We start from the raw sequence: 25,397 nt of genomic DNA, 5'->3' as shown, positions 1-25,397 counted from the left end.
CTGCTTTTGCTTTGTCACATAATCAGAAGATTCTTCTTCCTGAATGATGTACTTCATTTTGTTAATCTTCCACTCCTAAGTTTTGCTGACTCACCAGAATGTAAAATCGAGCTTAAATTTCTATAAGGAAGATATTCATGGTGGAGATAATTTACTTTAGCTTTTTTATAGCTTTATGTTTTTTTGTTCTCTCCCTAAATTGGACTACTTATTCTTTTCAATAAGACACGTGCTTTCTTCCTTCCTACCTTTTTTGGTTCAGTCATTTCCTTTTTTTTTGTCCTGTAGGGCACAGTCTTTTTTAACCTCATGTCCTTTGTGGCATTTTTCTGACTAAAGCTCACTGTGATCCATTCCCTCCAAATATATGATCCTCAGTACAGTGGCATTATTTGGTCTTTTCTCATAGGGAGGAAGTAGAGCAACTCTAGTTAGGATTATCTGATTTAATACCAGTGGGATTTTGAACAATTTATTTATTTATTTTATTTATTTATTTTTTTTATTTTTATTTTTTATTTTTTTTGATTTTTTTTTTGATTTTGAACAATTTAATCTCTTTATGCCTTAGTATCCTCATCTTTAAATGGAGATACTTTTGCATGGGGAACAGTGTCTAATTCATAGGGTTGGTAAGAGGATTAAGAGAGATAAATATAATGTCATTAGCAGTAGGTGACACATTAGAAGTACCATAAATTAAAAAAAAAAAAAATTCTGTTTGTCTCTTTTCCTCCCCATCTGCCTTCCTTCTTTCTTTTTCTCCCTGCTTTTTGGTCTTTTTCAAGTTCAGGAAAGGGCTTATAGGAAGGGCTTTTCAGCAGACACATCTGGGTGTTTATCCCAGCTTAGTCACTTCCTGTCTTTTTTGACCTTTGGACCTCTTAACCTCTCATTCCCTCATCCTTAAAATACTTGAGGCCTGGTCTGGTGTGTATAAGTATTCAGTAAAGGTCATTATTGTTTATTTTGTGACGTACATGATTGCTGACTAACTTATATTGCTCTTAACCTTTTTATACATATAAAGATTGTTCCTCAAGTAGGTAAGTAAAATACCCGCCAGATAAGGGTATCATCTGTTTTTGTTACTTACTTTCTCTCTAAGTGTCAACACCTGCATACACATTGATCAGGTCTTTCTTGCTGAAAGAAGTTATGCCTAAGAAAACTATAGTTTTATTAATCTACTCAAGCACCCAATCCCCTGTCCGCCTTTGTGAATTCTGGTAAAAATTAAATAGTAAAATGTCTTTTGCCAGAATGCTTCTTTATATGCTTTTGTTCTTTCCTCTATTAATTTCTGCCTCTTTCACCTTCCAAATATGAGTGGGTCTAACAAATTCAATCCACCGCCTGAAAAGAGAGGAGGAGAGGTTGGCAATATGATACACGCTTAGTGATACAATGGAAGGAGATGTCCTAGGCAAGAATATAGGGCAGATGTTCCTTGAATGTATTGCAGTCAACCACAGTTTTCTGGCTGGGTAGTATCTGGGTCAGGTGGCTGTGTATGTGTGAAAAGAAGGCAGGAGAAAGATGGGATAAATGGCTTTGGTCCTGTTACTTGAGTAGCATGGATCTCAAAGATAGAAGACAGGCCCCACCACACAGTGTGTTTACAGTTAGAAGTGATGTCTTTCATTATTTAAATGTGGCCTAATGAATGTTCAGCTTCAGCCTATCATATTAGCTATTTCTTCTTTTGGGAGGATCAAGCAAAGGAATGTAAGGGGGCATAACTCTCTTCTTCTCGCCCTTGGGAGAGAAGATGGAAGCAGTCTCTTGTGTGGGCTGAAGTTGATGTGTGAAGAGATTGTGCCTACATACCTTCTTAAATGTGCTAGGTAATCTTTTTTTAATGGTTAAGTTGACTAATATTGCTGTCAGAGTAGAGGTGAACAGAGATTCCCATTTTTACCACGGAAGCTAGTGAATGTGTTTTTCCTGGCTCTTTCTTGTGTTCTCCAGTATACCTCAGCTTTGGTGACTATTTGGCCGACTCTCTGAAGTTCAGGTTTACTCTGAGAGATTTTTTTTTTTCTAAAAGATTTTATTTAGTCATGAGTGACACAGAGAGTGAGGCAGAGACATAAGCAGAGGGAGAAGCAGGCTTCCTGCAGGGAGTCAAATGTGGGACTCTATCCCAGGACCCTGGGATCACACTATGAGCCAAAAGCAGATGCTCAATCATTGAGCCACCCAGGCGTCCTCTCTGAGAGATTCTTTATTGCATTTGACAATTGCCAGTATATTTGCTACTGGAGAGGATAAAGATGCTTGTCCCTACGAGTTCTGCAATAGTTCATTTGCAAGGCCCTCATTCTATTTCAGTAGTTTTTGGTGACCATAGCTTCCAGATAAGCTAGTCCTTTTCTGCTTATCTGCATGCCACAAGGCTGAAGGGCATAAAGCACATCACTTTTTTTTTTTTTAAGATTTTATTTATTTATTCATGAGAGACAGAGAGAGAGAGAGAGAGAGAGAGGCAGAGATACAGGCAGAGGGAGAAGCAGGCTCCATGCTGGGAGCTCGATGCGGAACTCGATCCCGGGACCCCAGGATTGCGCTCCGGGCCAAAGGCAGGCGCCAAACCGCTGAGCCACCCAGGGATCCCCTCACTCCTTAATTCTACTTTTTAACTTTTTTCCTTCAGTTTTTTTGATCTTTAGCCTCTTTGTCTATTTTTAAATAAGGAATTAGAATGATTCAGCCACCTGTTTTAAGTCATGTCCTCAATCTTATTCATATCATTATGAATCTGGGAGTTGACGGGTTTCAAGTTTTAATTGACTCCCCCTGATGAGGGCTGAGGTGAAAAGTATGCAACCTGATCCTATGATCTCTCAGTATGTAAATAATGGATCTATTTACATACAGTGTTCACCACATTTTCTGTTAGGAACTTTTGTAAGGAAATGACATTCTTGCTTGTTTCATGAGGAGCAAAGGGCAGTATTTTCAGAAATAGCTATGTGGTCCCCAAGAGAAAACATTCTTTTGCCATGAAATATACTTACCAGACATTTTGTGAAAAATTGCAGCCTAAATAAGAAAGATGTAACTGTAATGTGTTTGGGGTTAAAAATTATCTCAAAACATTTTAGCTAGTTATTTTTGAGAACAGGGTTTCTTTTAGTAGAAATTAGAGACTTTCGATGAAGCAAAATGTGTACAAAGTGATGCATACTGGTTAGAAGCAGATGGTGAACTCAAAATGATGGAAGGAATTCCAGTTTTAATGGTAAATATTATAATTCTTGTTTTGCTTTATTTTTATTTAACGGGATAGGATTTGAATGGAAGGTGACTTATAATTGATACAATTAAAATGTAATGGAAATGAAAACAAGTTCAGGTTATCAAAAGGATTACTTTCTAATTATATATACAACTTTATTTCCTAACCATAATTAAGAAGTATTTGTATTTGGGGGATCCCTGGGTGGCTCAGTGGTTTAGCGCCTGCCTTTGGGGCAGCGTGTGATCCTGGAGTCCCGGGATCGAGTCCCACGTCAGGCTCCCTGCATGGAGCCTGCTTGTCTCTCTGCCTCTTTCTCTCTCATGAGTAAATAAATAAAATCTTAAAAAAAAAGAAGTATTTGTATTTGTATATTTGGTAATGTTTGTTTTATAATATAAATTCCTGTGAGTACCATGATTAATGGTCATTTTTAAAGCTCACTCAGATTTCATGTTTATTATAAATTTGGTCAATCAAATTATTTAGTTTTTTGAATAATAATGGGTAGTTCATAGGGAAGCTTTATGCAGTGTGTTTTTTTTTTTTTAACTCTTTGAAATCTTATATTTGGTCTATGCACTTTACCCTTTTTTTTGCTGCTAATAACTTTTTAAAAATAAAAATAACTTGTTCTTTTGCTTAAAAATGTTTGTCATCTCATATGTGGCAGATTTATTGGACTGCAGTAGTTTTAGTGCATTTTGGCTGGAATGTTTATTATGACATCACTGTAATCTATATACAGTATGTGATTTCAGATGGTTTCAGTGTTAAATATTTTTATAATTACGCTAGTTTTGGCAGTTCACTTGGAACTTTTCCACATTTCTTTAATGAATATGTTTTACTTCTGGGCTTTTGAGACAACCATATGTTTCAAAAATTAATAGTGTGCTTTTAATGTTAACGCTGTGCAGAAGTGTATGACTACAAACATTTTTAAGGATGTAAGCTGAACTAAAAGTGATTACAGTAAGTTTTTATTCACAGTAGTGGTCTTTTAGTATTTAGAGATGATAACACTCCCCCCAAAAAACAGAAGATGTCATTACAAAGATTGAATAGTGAAGTTGTTTTGTGGACTGAAACATAGTGAAGTTTGTTTTGCATTAATTTAAAATGAACATAAGTTCATGTGAAAATTTTTTCTTTATGATAACAAAACTTTTACTTTCTGCTTGTATTGAAGTTTCAAACAAATTTTTTTCTTTATTACTATATCCCTAGTGTTGAAGCCATGTTATTTTGTAAAAGATTTATCTTCTTTAATTGTTTTATTCTCTTGGTGTGGTATTGAATAAGAATTTTTGTGGTCTAAAGGTCTTACTGTTCTTATTCTAGTATCCTATTGGTAAATTTAATGGTTTTTCTTTTTTTTTTGGTTTTCCTTTTTTTATCTTTAAATTTTCTTTTCAAATATGTAAAATAGGAAAACCTATTTTCTTACCCTTCTTGTGTTTTAAAATAGTTTTATTAGTGATTAATGAATTGATGAGGCACGGTACACCATTGGCTATCTTTTGTATTGATACCTTTTTTTAAAGAGGGGTAGAGGGGGCGAAGAGAGAGGGGAAAGAGAATCTTAAGCAGGCTCCACCCCCAGCATGGAGCCTAACGTGGTGCTCCAATCTCACAACCCTGAGATCATGACCTGAGCCGAAATCAAGGGTCAGACATTTAACTGACTGAGCCACCCAGGTGCCCCTATATCTCGACCTTTGAATTCTCCTCATATGTACCTTTCCTTTAGGCAAAATGTGCTCTTTTATCCCAAAAATAGGAATAAGAAGATGCCAGATGAAGGATGACTGGGTGGCTCAGCAGTTGAGCATCTGCCTTTGGCTCAGGACGAGATCCTGCGGTCCCTGGATCGAGTCCCACATCGGGCTCCCTGCAGGGAGTCTGCTTCTCCCTCTGCCTATGTCTCTGCCTCTCTCTCTGTGTCTCTCATGATTAAATAAATAAAACCTTAAAAAAAAAAAAAAAAAAAGAAGATGCCAGATGCTTTTACTTTATTACTAAGCCCCATCTATTTTCTCCCTGTATTGCCGGTCTTCTTGAAATAGCAATCTATGTATATTGTTTCCACTTTTGATTTCTCATTCACTCTTTAAACTATTTATTTACTGCTCTCCTGTGTTTCTACTAGAAGTATGAAATCTCTTTTCTTATACGTTATTGGCATCCTAATTACCAAATCTCGAAACATGGCAACTAGAATGAACATCTTTATAGTTCTTAATGTTACGTTATTTTTATTGAACTGATTCATGTCTTTAGCTTCTGGTATGGTTCTCTCTTCTTAAACATTGTATACTTTGGCTTTATTTGACTAATCATTATTTCTGTACATGCTACATGCGTATATACTGTTTTGCTTTTGCTTATGATTTCCCTCTATTTAGCCTCCAATCTTAACCTAAAACATTCCTATACTCACTTTTATGAGCCTGACCTCTCTAGTTCTTCCAAATAGAAGTTCTCTCTTTTTGTTCCTAACATAAAAACCATAAAACCTAGTTATATGTTTTCAATGGATTCTGAAATCCTTGAGGACAGGTATTAAACCTGACTTATCTTTGTATGTCCAACAATTAGCATATAAGAGCATTATATAAACTTACAGTTGAATAAAGGCAGGAAAAGAGTACTGTCTGCATTTATAAATAAGGGAATACATTTCAAAAATGTGTTTTGTTGAAGTTTTTGTTCTCCATATTAAAACCCAATGAAAACTTGTATCTAATGTGGATAATAATTCAGTAAACATAATTAGACTGCAAAGGAGTCTAAGGATGATTGAGATTAATCATTAAAGTGACTAAGAAGACAACTTGGATTCAAATTTAATTTAACACACAAAATACTGAAGGCCTTAACAGATAAACAGCAAGGGAGAAATTAAGACCCTTTCCATTTATTTTGTATTCAGATGGAAAGTCCTTAAACACTTCTGTTAAATAGTCGTCTTTTGCAAAAGCCATATATAAGAATTTTTTTTTAAAGATTTTATTTATTTATTCACGAGAGACACACACACAGAGGCAGAGACACAGGCAGAGGGAGAAGCAGGCTCCATGCAGGGAGTCTGATGTGGGACTTGATCCAGGGTCTCCAGGAGCAGGCCCTGGACTGAAGGGGGCACTAAACTTGCTGAGCCACCTGGGCTGCCCAAGAATTCTTTGGTGTTATCAAATGGTTTGTTTAGATCCCAACTCAAGAAATGAAGAATTTGTGGTGTACAGTAATTGTTATTTTTAAATGCTGTTTGAGAATGCAAATCATAAGAATTGTTTGTTTATATAGATTTTTAGAGCTAAAAAATAAGCTGATCAAATTTAGTAACTGTAAGCTGTGTATATTCAACCAAGAAAACCTTTCCTAACTCTTGAATGGTGGTTGATACTTTTCTTTAAAATAATAATAGGATGACCATGAAAGCTGTGGTTCTCATTCTACGAACCGTAGTACTACTGAGAACACGAAACCATCAGTAAAACCCCGAAGAATTCAGCAGGCTGCTCCCACAGATCCTGATTTACCACCAGGTAACTTCTAATGAACTTGATAAAACTAAAATTTCACTTGTTATTAATTGTTGTAGCCTGTTGTAGAATGTACACTTTCAGTATTTAGTGTCATAAAAGACTATATTTGTGTGTACATTTGCTTCATGATATAAGAACAGATCAAGCCCAGAGCCCTCAAAAATATCTTTCATTCAAATTTTGATGCTCTTCAGCAGGATTTTAACTTACATTTCTTTCTTACATCCTGTCCAAGCAAAGACATGCCTCTGCTTTGTTACTCATAGTCTCTTTGTTCCCTTGCTTCTTGCTAAACAGGAAAGTCACTAGATTGTTCTGAGTTTCAGGAAACTGTAGAGTTCACCAACAGGATCATAGAATTTTATAACCATCTCTTTCATTTCCTGAAGTTTTTATTTACTTGGAACAGTAGTGGCTTACAAATAAATAACAGTTCCTTAGTAACTATTTAATGAAGAAGAATAACATGATCATGACATGTCAGCTCTGTGGCCATAGTGCATTGCTACCTTTTTACAGTTAGGAATTGTTTTTATCAGTCACTTCTCTTTTGATTTTATTCATCAGTCATTTCTTTCTCTCAGAGATATAGTTGACATTGCTATATATTTGTTTTCTGTGCCAAAAGTTTGTAGGTTTTCTGTTGGTTTTAACCTAGTTAATTTTTGACAGCCTTCTGGCACCATCTACTAAGAGAGTAGAGTTAGATACAGCATTTCATAGCCCCCCTCCCTCAAATATGTTCTAAGTTACTCATTGTATTGAATCCTCTCCATTAATAAATTCTGGTGAGAATAATCATTTTTAAGTTTAACTGTTGAGTCTTGTAACACTTCTTTTTCTTTTAAGAACTTGTTTAAGATAAACTAAAAGCTTTTTTCAGTTGTTGATTTCACAGATAAAAATCTATAGGCTAACCTGCATGTACTCAAAACAGGTCCCAGACTTTTAAAAATTCTTTAGAGCCTTTAATAGAATTTAGACTGATACTCAGAATAGAGAAAATTGGTCTATTTTTTGGGAGCATTAAAAATAAAACATAAAAACATAAACATAACTGAAATAATCCTATTTTTAGAGGCATGAAATAGAACTGTATTCTTAACTACTTGAGGTAGCATTTTGATTAACATGTGCATTGCTGCCTTGCCTAATAGGAGGACTGGTATCCTCTTTTATGCTGACATAAATCACAGTGAAGGAGTTGATTTAGGGAGTAACTGAATATGTTGGGCAATTACTGGGAGGCAGAGTAAAGTTAATCTTGCCAAAGGGGGGAAAAAGGGATAATTTGAGAATCCAGCTGGATAATGGTAAATCATTTTATTTAAAGGTTGACTCATATGGTTATTTGAGGAATCCTTTCTGGCAACCTTGTCCTGCCTGGGAACCATATTAAGGTTCTTCCATGGTAGAAATTAATTTTGGTCTCAAAATTTCTAGGGCAGAGTTATGGCTGTGTTTACAGTTTTGGAGTTTGAGCATTTACATAGACTCAGAGATGCTTTCTGATGTTCGTGTTGCCAGTGGTCCTTTGTTTTACACTCTTGAGGGATGGGTCACTTTTGAATTGGGGAAGAACATAAGTTGACATCTAATATTCTGTTTGCAATCTCTTTTCTTGGTATTTTGAATAGTCTTTTATCAGATTATGGATCCTGACCAATTAGTGCAGTAGAAGAGCAATTTAATGGGTCATAGCAAGCATTTAGAATATATGGAAAATAATAGAAAACCTCAGAGCATAAAGGCATATAGTAAAGTTATTAGTAAAGAAATGTGTGCATATGTGTAGGCTTGTGCTGGGTTATAATGTAATATTTTCTTCTGGTAGAAGGGTCAAAAGAATTTGAATAACTGATTTGAAGTATGCACATTCTCTTTCAGTCACTGATCTATGGGCACAGGACTTTCAATTGCTGCTAAGAACAGTTTTGAATTGTGAGCTTAGCATATCCTGTAAAATATACTGATAATTCCAATTTAGAGAGAAGGTTTAAGGATGTTTTATTTATTTATTCATTCATGCTTTTATCAGTATTCTCTGCATTTTATCTCTCTGTAAAGTGAGACAACTTCTAAGCTAGATTAGCTGGATTATGTGGTTCTGTGCTCTCTGAAGTATATAGCCTTTGGCTTTTATTGAAGGTCATTTTATCTAAAATGGCTTTAAGAAGATGTTGTCTTTCAAAAAAAGGATGTTGTCCTTTAATTTACTCAAGGTCTTTTAGTTAAATTATTTTCTTATTTAATAGTTTATTTTTTAAGATTTTATTTATTGATTCATGAGAGGAACAGAGAGAGAGGCAGAAACATATGCAGAGGGAGAAGCAGGCTCCCTGTAGGGAGTCTGATGTGGGACTCCATCCCAGGACCCCGGGATCACGACCTGAACCAAAGGGAGATGCTAAACCACTGAGCCACCCAGGTGCCCCAATAGTTACTCATTTAAAATAGAATTCTACTTGTTTGTTAGGAAGCTCAGATAAACTTTGTCTTCCATTGCATGGCTTCCTCATGGCTTCCTCTTTCTTGGTTTGTCTTTCCTTTTCTTTTTACCTTTTTACCCAGAACATGTGTGTGTGTGTGTGTGTGTGTGTATACACACACACACACACACACACACACATACACAGCTTAATAGAAATATTTAGGATATGGATAAACTTTAAAAACCATGTTGCCTACTGGGTCTGAAGTTATGACTTAGTCATTTTTGATCATCATCTAGCAAAGAGGACAGCAGTTCTTTGAAGGGCCAGTTAATAAGTATTTTAGGATTTTTAGCCATATATTTTCTCTTGCAGCTATTCCATTCTTCTGATGTAGCATGAACTCAGCCATACTAGAAAAACTAATGTATTGTGCCTATGTTCTAATAAAACATTATTTATAAAAATAGATGGCAAAGACCTCATTTTTGAGGTCTTCCTGATCTAAACAATGTTGGTTCATAATAGGCCCTTTTATGTTTACTGCACTGCACAAATACTGAACTGCATAAAATTATACAATGTTTTCTTCAGACTTCAATAATCAGTGTCCTAGGGTCATTGGAATGTGAAATAAGAAGCTACTTCAAGATTTTCTGGTCTAGCAGTTTATTTTTTTGGGATATGGACCCTTGAAAACCTGTTGTAAAAGTTCTACACCTACAATATGCACATATGAAATTGCACATAACTTTAGGATATTCACATACCTGCTGAAGTCCATCTCTAGGCTTCAGCTAAGCACCTCTGATCTAACCCACATTTTGTAGATAAGAAAATGGAAATTCATGGGGCATCTGGGTGGCTCAGTCAGTTAAGCATCTGCCTTCAGCTCAGGTCATGATCCCAGGGTCCTGGGATCGAGCCTTACGTTGGGCTCCCCGCACAGTGGAGGCCCTGCCTTTCCCTCTCCCTCTGCCACTCCCCCTGCTTGTGTTCTCTCTCTCTCTCTCTCTCTCTCTGTCAAATAAGTAAAATCTTAAGAAAGGAAGAAAATGGAAACTCAAATATATTGGTATACATAAGGAGAACTGATGGTAATTTAGTAGTCAAAATTTTTTTCTGCAGAAAATATTGAATATGAAATGGAAGATAATAGTTTGTGTGTTGTGTTATGCATTAGACTGCTGAGGCTTAATTTTCTGAAAAATCTCTTGAAAGGAAGTTCAATAATAATTGGGGAGTATATGAGATAATTTAGGAATATTTATAATAATGTCATCTGTTCAAGAACCTGAGCCAAGAATGTCAATGTCTTGTTATAGAAGATAGCATAATTATTTTCTTTCTGTCTGCTTGTGGAAGAGCACAAGAGTTTAAATCTATCTAATCATTATTTCTTTCTGGAACATCTAAGAGAAGATCTTGTGGCAAATGAAAAAGAAATGGATTTCACATCTTCTATTTTTTAATGCCTTTATTGTTTTAATATCTTCCATTAACATTTTTAGGAAAAACCTTTTATTCTCTAATAACAATGACACATTGTGTAAATTGTGTTAATCAACTGGTTAAATCCTCACCAGTTAGCATTAACCTAACAAAAGTGTCGTTTTCTTTATGTATCAGCACAAAGACTGTGTTCTACCAGAAGCCCAGGCTTCTTTTTTTAAGTAGGCTCCATGCTCAGCATGGATCCCAACACAGGGCTCAAACTCATGACCCTGAGATCAAGACTGAGCTGATATCAAGAGTCAGACACTTAACTGACTGAGCCACCTGGGTGTGAGGCTGTGCTGTGCCCTAGGCCAGACTTTGAGTTCTACTGCTTTCAGTCTTCTCCAGAGGACAGACTGGAGAAGATTTTTCTATTTCTTAATCCTCCCACACTGGAAGTGATACATATTCTGCTCAAATTTCACTGAGGGAAACTGTTTGCATGGACATTATGTATGGCTTAGAAGTCCTTATCTCAGCAACAGTTCTCCATTCTGGAAGGGGAAGCACAAGATACTCATGGATAGCTAGCTAGTCATTTCTGATATCCAGGTGTTTTTTTTAATATACTGATATATTGTTCCTTTTAAAAGTAGGCTATGCTTAAAAGTGTTATGGTAATCTTCAAGATATCTAAGGTTTATATATTTATTATAGAAAAGGTGATGATTGGAGAGCTTTTATTTCATTCTAATAGATTGTATTTCAAAATAGTGCTTAGTGGCAGGCTGTTTAGTTCCCTAAATATTTCTGTGTGAATGAGAGCATGCTAGAGTGGCTCATTGAAGGCTATATTCCCTTCAAGAATTAACTGCTTAATCTGGGAGACTTTGTAAACTACTAACTACATTGCAAAGCCAAAGCCAAGAGGAGCTCTAAGGAAGCACAAGTAATGTTTTTTGGATACTAAAAGGAAAGAGTGGTTATGTTCAGGTGTGTGTGGCTTCCAAAACACACAAGTATCACAGACAGCCAGGAAAGATTGAAAATGAAAGGATGGGAAATAGCATAACAGACAAATACTATCAAAAAGTCTGTTTTTATAGCTTAAAAACCATGCAAAATGAACCTTAAGGCAAAAGCATTAACAGATATATGTAATAGATACTAAATTATAACAGGTACAGTTTACCCGCGAATATAACCAGTACAGTTTCCCCCCAAATATATGACTTTGTATGTGTCTAACAACTTGGCCATGAAATGTGATCAAGAAAATAAAATGCAATCATACATTTTATTAATTGGGATTACCAATTTTTTTCAACTTTTTATTTAAGTTTCAGTTCACATACAGTGTAATATTAGTTTTATAGGTACAGTTCAGGGGTTGAACACTTGCATACAACACCCAGTACTCATCACGACAATTGTACTCCTTAATTCCCATCACCTATTGCACCCATCCACCCACCTCCCCTCTGGTAACCATGTTTGTACTCTGTAGTTAAGAGTCTGTTTCTTGGTTTGCCTCTTTCTCTCTCTGTCATGACAGTCAATTTTTACCATTTTATTCTCTTTTCATCACTTTGTTATATAGGAAAGCTTAATTTTAACTTTTTGTTAGCTGATACCAGTATTCAGTTGTATCTTTTGAATATTCTCTATGACCAATAGTCATCTGTGTGTAATGGCAATTTTGCATCCTTCCCTGTCAGTACTTACACTTCTTTTTTACCTTAGTTTTGTTTGGAGCTTCTGAGACCATCAAAATAATAACACTAATTGTAATGTCCACTCACTGTGAGTTTTCTTAGCTCCCACAGTAACTGCCCTGAGTTATTGTCTAGTTACCAAACCTTTTTTAATTCATGTTTTATTGAACCTCCCTACTGTATGGATAAAAGAATCCTTGTTGGGGATCCCTGGGTGGCGCAGCGGTTTAGCGCCTGCCTTTGGCCCAGGGCGCGATCCTGGAGACCTGGGATCGAGTCCCATGTCGGGCTCCCTGCATGGAGGCTGCTTCTCCCTCTGCCTGTGTCTCTGCCTCTCTCTCTCTCTCTCTGTGACTATCATAAATAAATAAAATAATAAAAAAAAAGAATCCTTGTTCTTAACCTTTTAAAAAAGTTTTATTTTGAAATAGTTTCAATCTTTCAAAAAAGACAAGAGTGTTACAAAGAACTTTACCTTTAACTATTTGAGCATAAGTTGCCTATATGATGTTGCATAACCCTCAAGTTTACACCAAAACTACACTAAAATGTTTTTAGATATGGTAACCAAATCATTTAACCGTAGAATTTGATTTTGAGAACTTGGCTTCCCTGTGACATTAGGATAAATAGATTGTAGATGTTGTCTCTTTGTAACCAAAATTGGTGCATGCTCTTTCATTTAAGAATATGAGGGAGATAAATAAGACCTAGTCTTTGGCCTCTAGGATTTCATTGTTTAACAGAGAAAATAATTATATACAGACATACACAAATGACAGTAGTAACATAAGCCCAAGGGAAGTGGTAGAGACAGTCTTCTTAATGTTGTGTAGGTTAGGGGACATTGGAGAAGAGCATGTAGAGGAGAGAGTTCATAGTGTTTTACCTGGCCCTGTGGGCATAGATGTGTGTGCCTGAAGGATTCTGGAGGAGTGGGGTTGTGGGGTGGGGAAGAGTTGGATAGTGATAGGAATTTCTGGAAAGGTTGATTAGTAACAGGGTGTTGTTTTAGAGCCATCTAGTAGGACACCTGGTAGGTTTTTATCCCAGAGTTACCTTGCATTTTCAGGTGCTTGTGGAATAGACCTGGATTACTGTTATATTATCTGAATAGATATACTTTCAGGGACTATCTAAATATTTAGTGATCAGAGCTAGAAGATCTGCTGTTTGAGACTCTTCTGTAGCTTAGAAGTAAGTTATGGAGGATTGGGGAGATAGTGTATCATTTCTTCCAGTGGTTAGTTACTGTTTCTTTGGTATTGTATTTTTAATAAGGAAACATAGACTATGGGAATAGTTCTTAGATATTTTATTCTTTTTTTTTTTTTTAAATTTTTATTTATTTATGATAGTCACAGAGAGAGAGAGAGAGAGAGAGGCAGAGATACAGGCAGAGGGGGAAGCAGGCTCCATGCACTGGGAGCCTGACGTGGGATTCGATCCCGGGTCTCGAGGATCGCGCCCTGGGCCAAAGGCAGGCGCCAAACCGCTGCGCCACCCAGGGATCCCGATATTTTATTCTTTAATGTTGAATTGGCTTAATCATCTCAACTTGTATGTTAATTTTATAATGAGAAACTGAGGAAAAATATAAAAAACAATCCATTAGTAGGGTTCTGTTGGTTAATATACATTTACAGTATTATGTTTCTATTAATTTGCATTAAATATTTTCTCCAGTTCTATCTTTTGAGAATTTATCTTTTGAAGGTAATAAAAACTCATGAACTCTTAAGAGGTTTTTATGAATTCCTTATTGATGACACGTTTTTCAGAAATAGGAAAACCAATATTAGTCATGCTTCTTGACTTCTTAGAAACAGGATGTTTATTTTTATTTTTAACATCTGTGTTGAGTAGTAAAAGCATGGAGGATTATACATTCTAGGATTGAAACTTCTGATTTTTAAAAATTTCTTCTGGAAGCTTAATTTGTTAAGCATTATTTTAGTATCTGCTCTCAAAAGAGTATTTATTACCTTAAATTTATTGATATTTTGTACATTAATTTTGTAGCATATGATAATTGGCACTCTAAAAGCTGCTAATAGTTTCCACATATGAGAAAAACTTTGTTGAATTACATTTCTTTCCTATTTGTATCCACTGGGGATGAATGAAGGAGTTGGTTTTGCATAGGTGTTATGGTTGAATGGATTCATTTTTTTTTTTAAGATTTTATTTATTTATTCATAAAGGACACAGAGAGAGAAAGAGAAAGAGAGAGGGAGAGAGAGAGAGAGAGAGGCAGAGACACAGGCAGAGGAAGAAGCAGGCTCCATGCAGGGAGCCTGACGTGGGACTCAATCCAGGGTCTCCAGGATCACACTCGGGGCTGAAGGCGGTGCTAAACCGCTGAGCTACCCAGGCTACCCCGTTGAATGGATTTAAATAGACTTTCTTTCAGGAGGCTTTAGTGGAGGTGTTAACCTTGTCAGTTGCTGACAGAAGTTGATTCTGTTTTGCCCAGTTAAGTTCTGAATACAAGCAGGATGGTTCATGAATTAGCTAAAATTTTAATCAGCTTTTAAATAAGTTTTATAGTGGGAGATACATTTGAATCAAGTGAAGTTTTTAATCTTTTTCTTCTGTGTTTTCTTAAAATACTGTTGAGTTTTATTTATATTTCCAATTTAATTCCTTACTAATGTATCTGTATACACATTTATTGTGTGAGAAGCTTCTGAGAATGTGGAGTATCCCATAGGAGCATAAAATTAAAAGAACAGTTTGAAGATTTTAGGCAAGCTATAGCCAAAAAGAATGTCCACCAGTTACTTCTGCTGTTTTTTTAAACTATTTGTTTCTTGTTCTTTATTTCTCTGTGTTCGCATTATGCTTTTCTTGATTCTTCCATACTTTTTCTTTTCATTGTTTTCTTTTTCCCTATCTCTTTAAATTCTATCTACATTTTTTCCTTGTTCATATTCTCTCCTCTACCTTGCTTCAGTATTATTTAGTAGTAAGTGGAAATACTTGAATCCGTTATGATGGGCATGTTTCTCCTTTCTTTCTTCCTCCCAGCCTAACTTTTGAATATTTATATGGCTCTTTAAAGTAGGAAGAGAAGATGGCTCAAAAGAAGCTTAAAGAAGTGATTCTTCTTCTAATATGTTGTAAAATGGGCATATAGTAGCATTGTTTCATTTGGGAAAATGTTTCTAAAATAGACAGAAACCAAAGTCCTGGACATAGGATTATCACTGACTGGGATCTAGTATTATGTTATTAAAAAGGTATAGTCTCTGATTTTTCTTAGTACAGGAACACTTCTAGAATTTCTTGGTAATGGTTTTTGGGGGTGGATCTGTTACTTAGCTGTGCCAGTTTTTGTAAGCCTGTCTACCTGACTGTTAGTTTCCTCTTTGCAAAATATGTTAAATGATACCCACCTATCGTATACATTAAGTTCAATAATATTTTAAGAATTATTCTTTATTGACAGACTTAATGGCTAATTGAGTCCTTTTTTCCTATTTTATAGGTTATGTGCAGAGTCTGATTAGACGAGTTGTAAATAATGTAAATATTGTTATAAATAATCTCATACTAAAATATGTTGAAGATGATATTGTTCTTTCAGTCAATATCACTTCTGCAGAGTGCTATACAGTAGGTGAATTATGGGATCGTGCATTCATGGATATTTCTGGTGAGTAAATATCAAGAAAAGTATAGATTTTTCCATTATTGAAATAGTTGTCTTGGTTTCTTAACCTTTTCTGGGCCAAACGGCTATTCGATAATATCTAATGAGAGCTTTATGTCTTTAGCCTTAGAAAAAAAAATATGTAAAATTTATTATACAATTAGAAGGGATTACTACAACTCTGTTTTTAGTTATAAAATCCTAGACTCTTTTTAATATTTTTAATTTTTATTCTTTCTTACCTACCACATGCCTGTTTCAAGTGTAGTATATAGCATTTTGCAGTGCTGTAGGTTTGTAATAGAAATAGTTAAAATTTTTGATGTATTTGAAGGAGGAAGAGGAAAATGTTGCTTTTGCATTGCTCACTAATGGCAAAATAATGTATCTGACTGGTTTATGGTTTAGGCTTGTATATTCCAGAGCATATTTGGAACTGGAAATCCTACATTTCCTTTAGGAGTATCCTAAAGCCTCTATTATATGCCATAATCTCCTTATGCTTGCATTAAAAGAACTATTAAGTAATATAACTTTAGTAACTACCATTTACTTACTACTATTTGATTATGTTTTACATGGTAGGCATTGTGCTAAGAATTGAAAAATACAGGTGTCAAAGAGACCCTGCTTTTTTTCGGAAGAGATATTAATAAATCATAATATTTGTTAGTATATGTTCTGATAGGGTAAGGAGTGGGCATTTTTTGAAAATATAGTGAGAAGACTATTTTTAGCACCTTTTATCTGTGACTTGCCAGGGTATATATTTGTTAATAGTGCTGGCACTAAAGTTAAATGACCTGAGTTTGGATCCTAGATGTCCCACTTAGTATAGCTATTAGTTGTTGGGTGAGTTACTTGACCATTTGTTTGTTTGTTTGTTAAATGGGGGTAAAATAGGAGTTTCCTTATAGAGTTATTTTATTAAATACATTAATGCACTTAAAGCACTTGTAAAAGTGTCTTGTACATAGTGCTTAGAAAATGATCTGTTAAAATTATTTACATTTTTTTTCTCAAATTCTCATAACCCTGTGAAGTGATATCCTTTCTCATTCATGTACTTATATATTCATGTATCTGTCTTAAGTCCTACTTAAAGGGAGGCAAAAGGAAATTTAGTCTCAAGGTTACTTCACTTGCCTAGTTTAGGCATACAGCTAGGAACTAGCAGAATTTGATACAGTATCATTTTTGTGTGTTCTGCAAGCTTTACTCTTTACATTTTTTTTTAAAGTAGGCTCCACACCTGACATGAGACTTGAATTCACTACCTTGAGATCAAGAGTTGTATGCTTTACTGACTGAGCCTGCTCACGTGCCCCTTAGTCAGTTTGTTTTAAAATGAGGAATCTTGATCTCGCAGCTTTGTTGTGAAGCATAAATCAGTGCATATGCAAAGTCCCAAGCATTATTTCTGAGACATTGTAAATGCCTTCCTCTCATCCTCTGTGGAAAAAATACTCCATACAAGCCCACAAGGAAACATTTAAGGAAAATGGAAAACAAGCAGAACTGGATAATGCAGGATTGAATGAATGTGTTGACATTTTATGGGAAGAAATTTCATTTATAGTTTAATATATGAGTAATGCAAATATTACTCTGGGAAATCATAGTGAATTAGAGTCTTGGATTGGGAGTTAGGACATCTTAGTTTCAATCTTCCTGCCATCACTAATGTAGTATAACCTTGGATGAGTCATTTGTAAAATGTGAATTATTATTTCTATCAATGTGCTAATATATTTAAGAAAATCAGTATCATATCACATGAAAGTTCATGAAAAGGGTGGTGATAAAAACAGCAAAAATAGTATCTTTTACTTGTTGAGTTCTTGTTAACTGCTAGGCCTGGTGCTATGCTCTTTACATTATCTTCTTTTAATCCTTTACTTTCTGAGGTAATCACTATTCTTTCCCCTTTTATTAATTTTTAATACAGCATTTAGTATTTACAAAGATTTAGGTCACATATTTTGTTATAAAACAGTATAATGAGCGCATCTCCTCTATCTAGAACAGTGATAGTAGTTTACCCCCACCAGTGTACTTTTCCCTGTCCCATACCTTTCCTCCTACCGTTAACTGTTGTATTAAATTTTATCATTTAATTACTTAAAGAGACTTGTGTTATAAAAAGGAATGAAGTACTGATACATAAACATGGACAAATCTTAAAAACATTCTAAGTGAGAGAACCCATATAAGGTGTATATTGTATGATTCCATTTGTATTAATCACACAGAATAGCCAAATCTGTATAGATAGAAAGTAGATTGGTGATTACTTCAGGATTGGGGTCAGGGAGAGGACAGTGAGGGAATTGAAGGGCTGAAGGGGACAGAATTTCTTTTCTGATAAGATGAAAAAATTTTCAAATTGATTGTGGTGGTGGATGCATGATATTGTCAATATACTAAATGCCACTCTGTTGTATCCTTTAAATTGTTAATTTTATGTTATGAATTTTGCCTCAAAAAGTGTCAGATGTGGATATAGACCTAAATAATATATTACGTGTATTTTTGAGCTATGTAAAAATAGTATGCTCTTTGTAGGAATTTGAGGTTTGAGTAAAACTTCAAAGGTTTCCTGTTTTCAATTAATGTTATGCTTTTAATGTTTTCCCATATTGTTGCATGTAGTTATAGATCTGGAGTGCAAGTTTAGAGAAGCTGTGAGTTTTTCAGTGTAAGATATTAAATGAATGATTATTACTCAGAATGTATTTCTTAATGTGGTTTCTCAAGAATTATATTTATTTCGTACTTCCATTGCAGATAGCGAAATGTAGCAAAATTTTTCATAAATTTTGTTTTAAATTTGTTTAGATACCAAGCAATTTGGGAACAAGCTACTTCATTTCTTTGTCCTTTATTTGATTCTTCATACTTGCAGTGGGGATTTTGGTGCCGATTTCATAAGGTTATTGGAGGGTTTAAATAATAAATGAGAGATTCGTTGCATAGGTTCTGGCTCATGTATTAAATGCTCTATTAATCTTATTACTATTTGTACTAATAAAAATGGTTGCCTTTTTTTCGTCCAGCTTTCCTTTTTATTTAAAATGTTTTTTTTTTTTTTCTTTTAGCAACTGATCTGGTGCTGAGAAAGGTTATCAATTTTTCGGATTGTACGGTTTGTCTTGATAAACGAAATGCTAGTGGTAAAATAGAATTTTACCAGGATCCTTTATTGTATAAATGTTCCTTCAGAACTCGTCTGCATTTCACATATGATAACCTAAATTCCAAGATGCCATCTGTTATTAAAGTAGGTGTTTCTTTTTCTAGTAGTTGAGTTGCATGTCTCCATTTTGTTTTTTTGGTTCTTGTGTGTGCTATTAAAGAAAAAATTAACCTCATAAAAATAGTTTTTGTAAGAATTTTATTTCTATTTATAATTTTAGGTTATATTGTTATATATTATAACTTTCTGTATTGTGTGTTGTACTACAGAGATTCTTTTTTTTCTCCCTGTGACTATAGCTTCCTTTTAAGTTTGTCCAGATGTTTATAAGTGTTTTTCTCTTTGTAGGATCTTCTCTATTTAGAAGTGTAATTATACCCATCATGGATTAAATACCAATGTATATTTCAGTTCTTATAATTTATATAACATGATCTGATAACTAGTTATTGTCCCTCTTTCTTAGATAACTTTAAAAGGCTTAGTAGTTAACCTAATATCTTACTTTATTGGTTCAGGAAATTTTAGCTTTTGATCTATGGTTTCAGAATGTAATTAAAATCTTAGTAGGAATTTCTTAGGTAATGTGAAGAAAGTTTGTTATCCCAAGATACTGGAATATATTTTCAACATGTATTGTTAATTTCTTAGTATAAATCTTGTGTTCTTTCATTATATAACAGTTTTCTAAATCTCTATCCATATATCAGTTTTTGAAAAAGAATTCAGAGTAGCTTCTGGTCTTTTTAATAACTAAGTTTTAATGTGGAATTAATTTTTATTGTTGAGTTTCATGCCTTTGAATACTAAAGTGCTATAATGGAAAAGATGCCCCTGAGTCTGAGCATGGGTATTGACTACTCTGCTTGATTGTATATGGCTATATAAGTTATGGTTTTGAAAAGACAGTATTAAAAAATAATACTTTATTTTTGAAGTAGCTTTACTATATATTCGTGAAATCCACCTGTTTTTCTTAGGTAGTGCTTTAGTCATCAGTGCTTACTTTCTTCACCATTGTGTACAATGCACATCAATTTATTGAAATTCTGTTATTTTTTCCTTCTATTTTTGAATTAGCTTCCTTGCCAAAGAGAAGCATGGAAAAGTATTAATTCAATGGTATCAATGCCTCTGTCTTGGGATAATGGGCTTAGTTTCCTTCTTTTACCTTGAACCTGCTAGTATGTTGGGGAATGTTAAGGTTAAATTCAAGATACATTTAAAAAAATATTTTACTTATTTATTCATGAGAGACAGAGAGAGAGAGAGGCAGAGACACAGGCAGAGGGAGAGGCAGGCTCCATGCAGGGAGCCCAATGTGGGACTCGATCCTGGGTCTCCAGGGTCACCCCCTGGGCTGAAGGTGGCGCTAAACCACTGAGCCACCCGGGCTGCCCTCAAGATACATTTAGATACAAATGTAATTATACATTCTAGAATGTGGTTAAATTAGAAGAAAGTAAAAATAAATGAACTTGAGGAAAATTTAGTGTTAGCATGTAAGTTTGTGTTCTCAAAATTGATTAGCCACGACAAATCATCTTAAAAAGCATCTTAATATAAATAAGTTGTTGACATGGGATTCTTGACTCTGGTAATCACTAAATTTGAGATACCATTATGCTCAACTGAAAGAAAATTGAGTTTTTTATTAATACCATTGTGATGTAAGGTTTGCCATTTTGACTTAGACCTATCATTCTTCTAACTCCTCGTCCTAGGAAGTGTATATTAAAAGCACATGGTTAACCTCATTGGTCATCTCAAAGAGAGAGGATTTCCCAGAATATTCCAGATACCCTAATTATTCACTTAAGCTTCTTTCATATGTTTAAGTGGTTTTGAATTTACTTATGTTTTGGTTAGGCTTTTTATAATTTTCTGTCTGTTGAGACAAATATGTCTTAGGGTTTGTGTCATCTGAGACACAGATTATATGGGTATATAACTTATTTAACATTTCCCCTATTTTTGAAAATTACTTTTTAAAAATATTTTTAGAGCAATGAAAGTCTGACCTAAATCTTTGACCAATTTTCTGATTAATCCCTTCAGAACGATTTCAGGTAGTTGCAAATATCTTACTAATGGGCTTAAATTTTAATGCCTGTGTTCTGTATTGGAAAATTATTTCCAGAAAAAATTTAACCAAGTGTATATGTTCATGAACCTTAAGGAGGGTTCCTATCCTTAAATATGATCATGTTAAATTGACAGCTTGTTAAAATATATTTTAATTAACATTTGTTAGTGAAGTTAGATTTTTAAAAATTATGTTAACTGGCCATTTGTTCTTTGAAAAACACATTTAGGTTCTTTGTCCATTTTTCAATTAGGGATTAATCTTACTGATTTTAAGGATACTTTGATCTGTCTGCCATATATGAAATACATAAGGTATTTTATATATTTTACATGTATATGTTTATGTTATATGTATGTATAAAATATGTTTATAAAGGATTTATTCTTTGTTACTGGTTCAGCTAAGGTGGCCTTTCACTAGTAATATTGGTGCCATACAATATTTTAAAAGGATGTGGTAGAGAGATACCAGATTAAGACGAGCTTGGCAGGCCTGCACTGCATGCTCTGCCTTCCTGCTACCAACCTTTTACTTACCTTTTCTTGATCTGCTTATTGTATGATTTTTAAATAAGTTTTAAGAAATCTGTACTCATTTAAATGAGTATTTTGCAACTTTCTTTCCCTTCAAATACAAATTTTTCTGCCTTTAACCCTAAAAATATGATTACTGTAACCTTTTCATGTTTCATAGACTCTCAAATACCTTCCAAGAGACTTGAAAGTCAAAATAAACGATTCAAGAGACTTGACTTTATGACTTAATTGGTTTTATTCCATGTTTATGTAACAGCAAGGAACCATTACACTGAGACTATGTTTATATTCCATTAATGTCTTTCTTTCTAAAGGATGAATTTGATTGCTATATATCCTATTTGTTGGTGATTAATCTTGTTTCTTTTTTAATAGCTGATTCATGTTATAAATTTTATGTCCTATTTATTTAAATCTCTTAAAATTTGTTTGGAAAACTTTTCTGAACATAATGTCACTTGGTTTTTCATATTTGACAAAATTTTATTATGTTTATACTTCTGTAGTTGTAATGTTAGTAATTTTTCCACTTAGGCTTTTAGAATGTGTATGTATTCTTTTTGGTTAATAAAGCTATAAAGGGTGACATCAGGTTTTACTAAAATGACATCATTAAATTTTATTCTTGGTGTGACAGAAGTTTTTCTGAATTTGAGGAGAATGCTATCATTCTCTTCATAGTATGGAGTTGATATTTTGGTTCCATAACTTTATTTCTGGAAAAGTTATCTAGAAAAAAAAGTTATCTAGAAGTCTAGTGTGACTATCTTTTCATCATCATTTCTATTTGGACTTAAATAATTTGGTTTAGTACAGTTTCTATCTAAAGTTTATTGGCCATTGTAGCAAGATTCCTGATATTAGAGTGAACTGTTTTGGCTTATATTGGAAATGTTTGGGACATTATTTTTCTCTTATGGTATTCTATTTTAGGACTTTTAATATTTATGTTAAAAGGTACTTCCTTCGAACATGTTTTGGTGTTTTTTTTTTTTTTCACATACAGATTCATACTTTAGTAGAGAGCTTGAAACTTTCTATCACAGATCAACAATTGCCTATGTTTATCCGTATAATGCAACTTGGAATTGCTCTTTACTATGGGGAAATAGGCAATTTTAGAGATGGAGAAACAGAAGATCCTACCTGCCACAATAAAGATATGTTAGGAAACATTACAGGTAAATATAACAAAAACTTTATTTTAAATTATTGCTTGTATAGTGTTTTCACATTGTGAAACTTAAATAAAACATTAGATTGAATTTTGCAGTGTTCTAATATGATGGGATGATTTTATTTTGGTTGTTTGACACGATTTTTTTTAATATGCTAGATATTACTTGATTTTCTTTTTACATGCCCAAAGTAACTAATATTTCTAATAGGTATAAATGTTTAGAATGTATGTTATATATAAAAGTTAAGGTAGTAAAACATCAACATTTCCTAATAAATTGTGGATTGGTTTTTTTTTTGGTGAAGGCTTACCAAGAGTTACAGTGGAGTTAGATATATTAATTATATGTATTTAACAACTATAGTTATGTTTAATTGACTATATGCTTCAAGATACCTAGTTAATTAATGGGAACATTATTAATGTAGTATATATTTCATTGAAGGATACTGGTGAGTTGACTTCAGTTATTGAGTTCATTATACTTTTACTAAAGTCTCCTGAATGTACTGAGTATTGGTAATGTAGGAAAACACAGAGATAAAAAGATGTCTTCTTTTCCCTTAAAATCTTAAGGTACAGTAGAACAGATAGACCTGTGAATAGTTTACTATGGTGTGGTAGAAGGATAGAATGTTTGATTAAATAGAGGTTTAAATGATCTGAAGAAGGAAGATGATGAAAAGAATGATTGACTTTGACTTGGCTTTGAGACATAGGAAAAATTTGGAGAAATAATGAATTTCCATAGTTAGAGCCTTTAGAAAGGAAAATGCTAAAGGGTGCCTGAGTGGCTCAGAAGCTAAGCTTTTGCCTTTGGCTCAGGTCATGATCCTGGGGTCCTGGGATCAAGCTCCTTGCTCAACAGGAAACCTGCGTATCCTCCCTCTGCTTGTGTTTTTTTTCTCTCTTTCAAATCAATAAAGTCTTGAAAAAAAAAACAAACTAAAACTTAGGAACAAGTAGCCCAACTTTAAAAAAAAAATGAGGAAAAGGCCAGAACAGATATTTGTGCAAAAAAGGTATGCAAATGCCCAACAAGCAGATGAAAAGGTGCTCGACATCTTTAGTCATGATAGGGAATGCAAATCAAAACCACAGTGAGACATTTCAAGGCTACTGGCAGGACTATAATAAAAAGACACATAATCACAAGTGTTGGCAAGATTGTAGAGAAGTTGTAACCCTTGTGTTGATAGTGGGAATGTAAAATGGAATAGCTGCTTTGGAAAACAATCTAGTTTCTTAAAAAGTTGAACAAAGAATTACCTATGACCCAGCAATTCCACTTCTAGGTATATATGCAAAAGAATTGATAACCTAGGGGATCCCTGGGTGGCTCAGTGGTTTAGCGCCTGCCTTTGGCCCAGGGTGTGATCCTGGAGTCCCAGGATGGAGTCCCACATCGGGCTCCCCGTGTGGAGCCTGCTTCTCCCTCTGCCTGTGATCTCTGCCTCTCTCTGTGTCTCTCATGAATAAATAAATAAAGTCTTAAAAAAAATTGATAACCTATGTTTATATAAAAACTCACATTTGAATGTTAATGGCAGCATTATTTATGAAAATCAAAAAGTAAAACAACTCAAATGTCCATCCACTATGAATGGATAAATGATTGTGAGATACATATATATATATATATATATGTATCTCACAATCACACACACACATACACATACACACTAGAATATTATTCAGTCATACAAAAGAATGAAAAACTAATACATGCTGCAACATGATAAACTTTCAAAATACCTTAAGTGAAAGCAGCCAGTCAGAAAGGGACACATTGAATGATTCTATTTATATTCCATATTAGCCAATTCCATGGAAGCATAAAGTAGATTAGTAACCAGGCCTGTAGGGACAAAGAAAATGGGGAGTGATTGCTTATGGGTAAAGGTGTTATTTTTAGAATGATGAAAATGTTCTAAAATTGGATGGTAATGATGGTTGTACAACTTTGTGATTATACTAAAAACACTGAATTGTACACTTCCAAAGGTGAAATTTTATATTTAAATTATAGCTTATTAAAAACTATTATCACCTTAAAAGCTTAGGGAAATAACATTAATAAGTCTATGTGTGATATACCTTTATTTCACACTGGAGAGTGAATTCCTGTTAGACAACTCCTGAAACAGGAATAGTATCTAACACCTAGAAGAAAACCTAGCACCAGAAGGTGCTCAGTTTTTTTTCTAACATGCTATTATGACAAACTTCAAATATATAGAAAAACAGAGGGGATCTGTGTGTGGCGCAGCGGTTTAGCGCCTGCCTTTGGCCCAGGGCGCGATCCTGAAGACCTGGGATCAAATCCCACGTCGGGCTCCCGGTGCATGGAGCCTGCTTCTCCCTC

General features: G+C 34.3%; 1 protein-coding gene across 15 annotated transcripts in view; it reads left to right on the top strand.

Annotated features, from left to right (window-relative positions):
• VPS13B (vacuolar protein sorting 13 homolog B) overlaps positions 1–25,397 on the top strand; it is a 739,627-nt gene that overhangs the window by 34,379 nt on the left and 679,851 nt on the right. For 14 of the 15 annotated variants that reach the window (XR_005989852.1, XR_005989854.1, XR_005989853.1 and 11 more), the window contains exons 4-7: positions 6,672–6,792; positions 15,867–16,034; positions 19,130–19,311; positions 22,859–23,033. Coding sequence is in view for 12 of the 15 variants with exons in the window: in XM_041768645.1 (XP_041624579.1) it covers positions 6,672–6,792; positions 15,867–16,034; positions 19,130–19,311; positions 22,859–23,033 (646 nt within the window). In the remaining 3 variants the exon portion in view is untranslated. Of the gene's footprint in view, positions 1–3,073; positions 3,245–6,671; positions 6,793–15,866; positions 16,035–19,129; positions 19,312–22,858; positions 23,034–25,397 lie in introns of those variants that run through there. The other variant, XM_041768647.1, reaches the window with a different exon arrangement.

Source organism: Vulpes lagopus, chromosome 9, assembly GCF_018345385.1.
Source record: "Vulpes lagopus strain Blue_001 chromosome 9, ASM1834538v1, whole genome shotgun sequence".
NCBI classification, from domain to species: domain Eukaryota; kingdom Metazoa; phylum Chordata; class Mammalia; order Carnivora; family Canidae; genus Vulpes; species Vulpes lagopus.
This window is presented reverse-complemented; position numbering and strand designations above follow the sequence as displayed.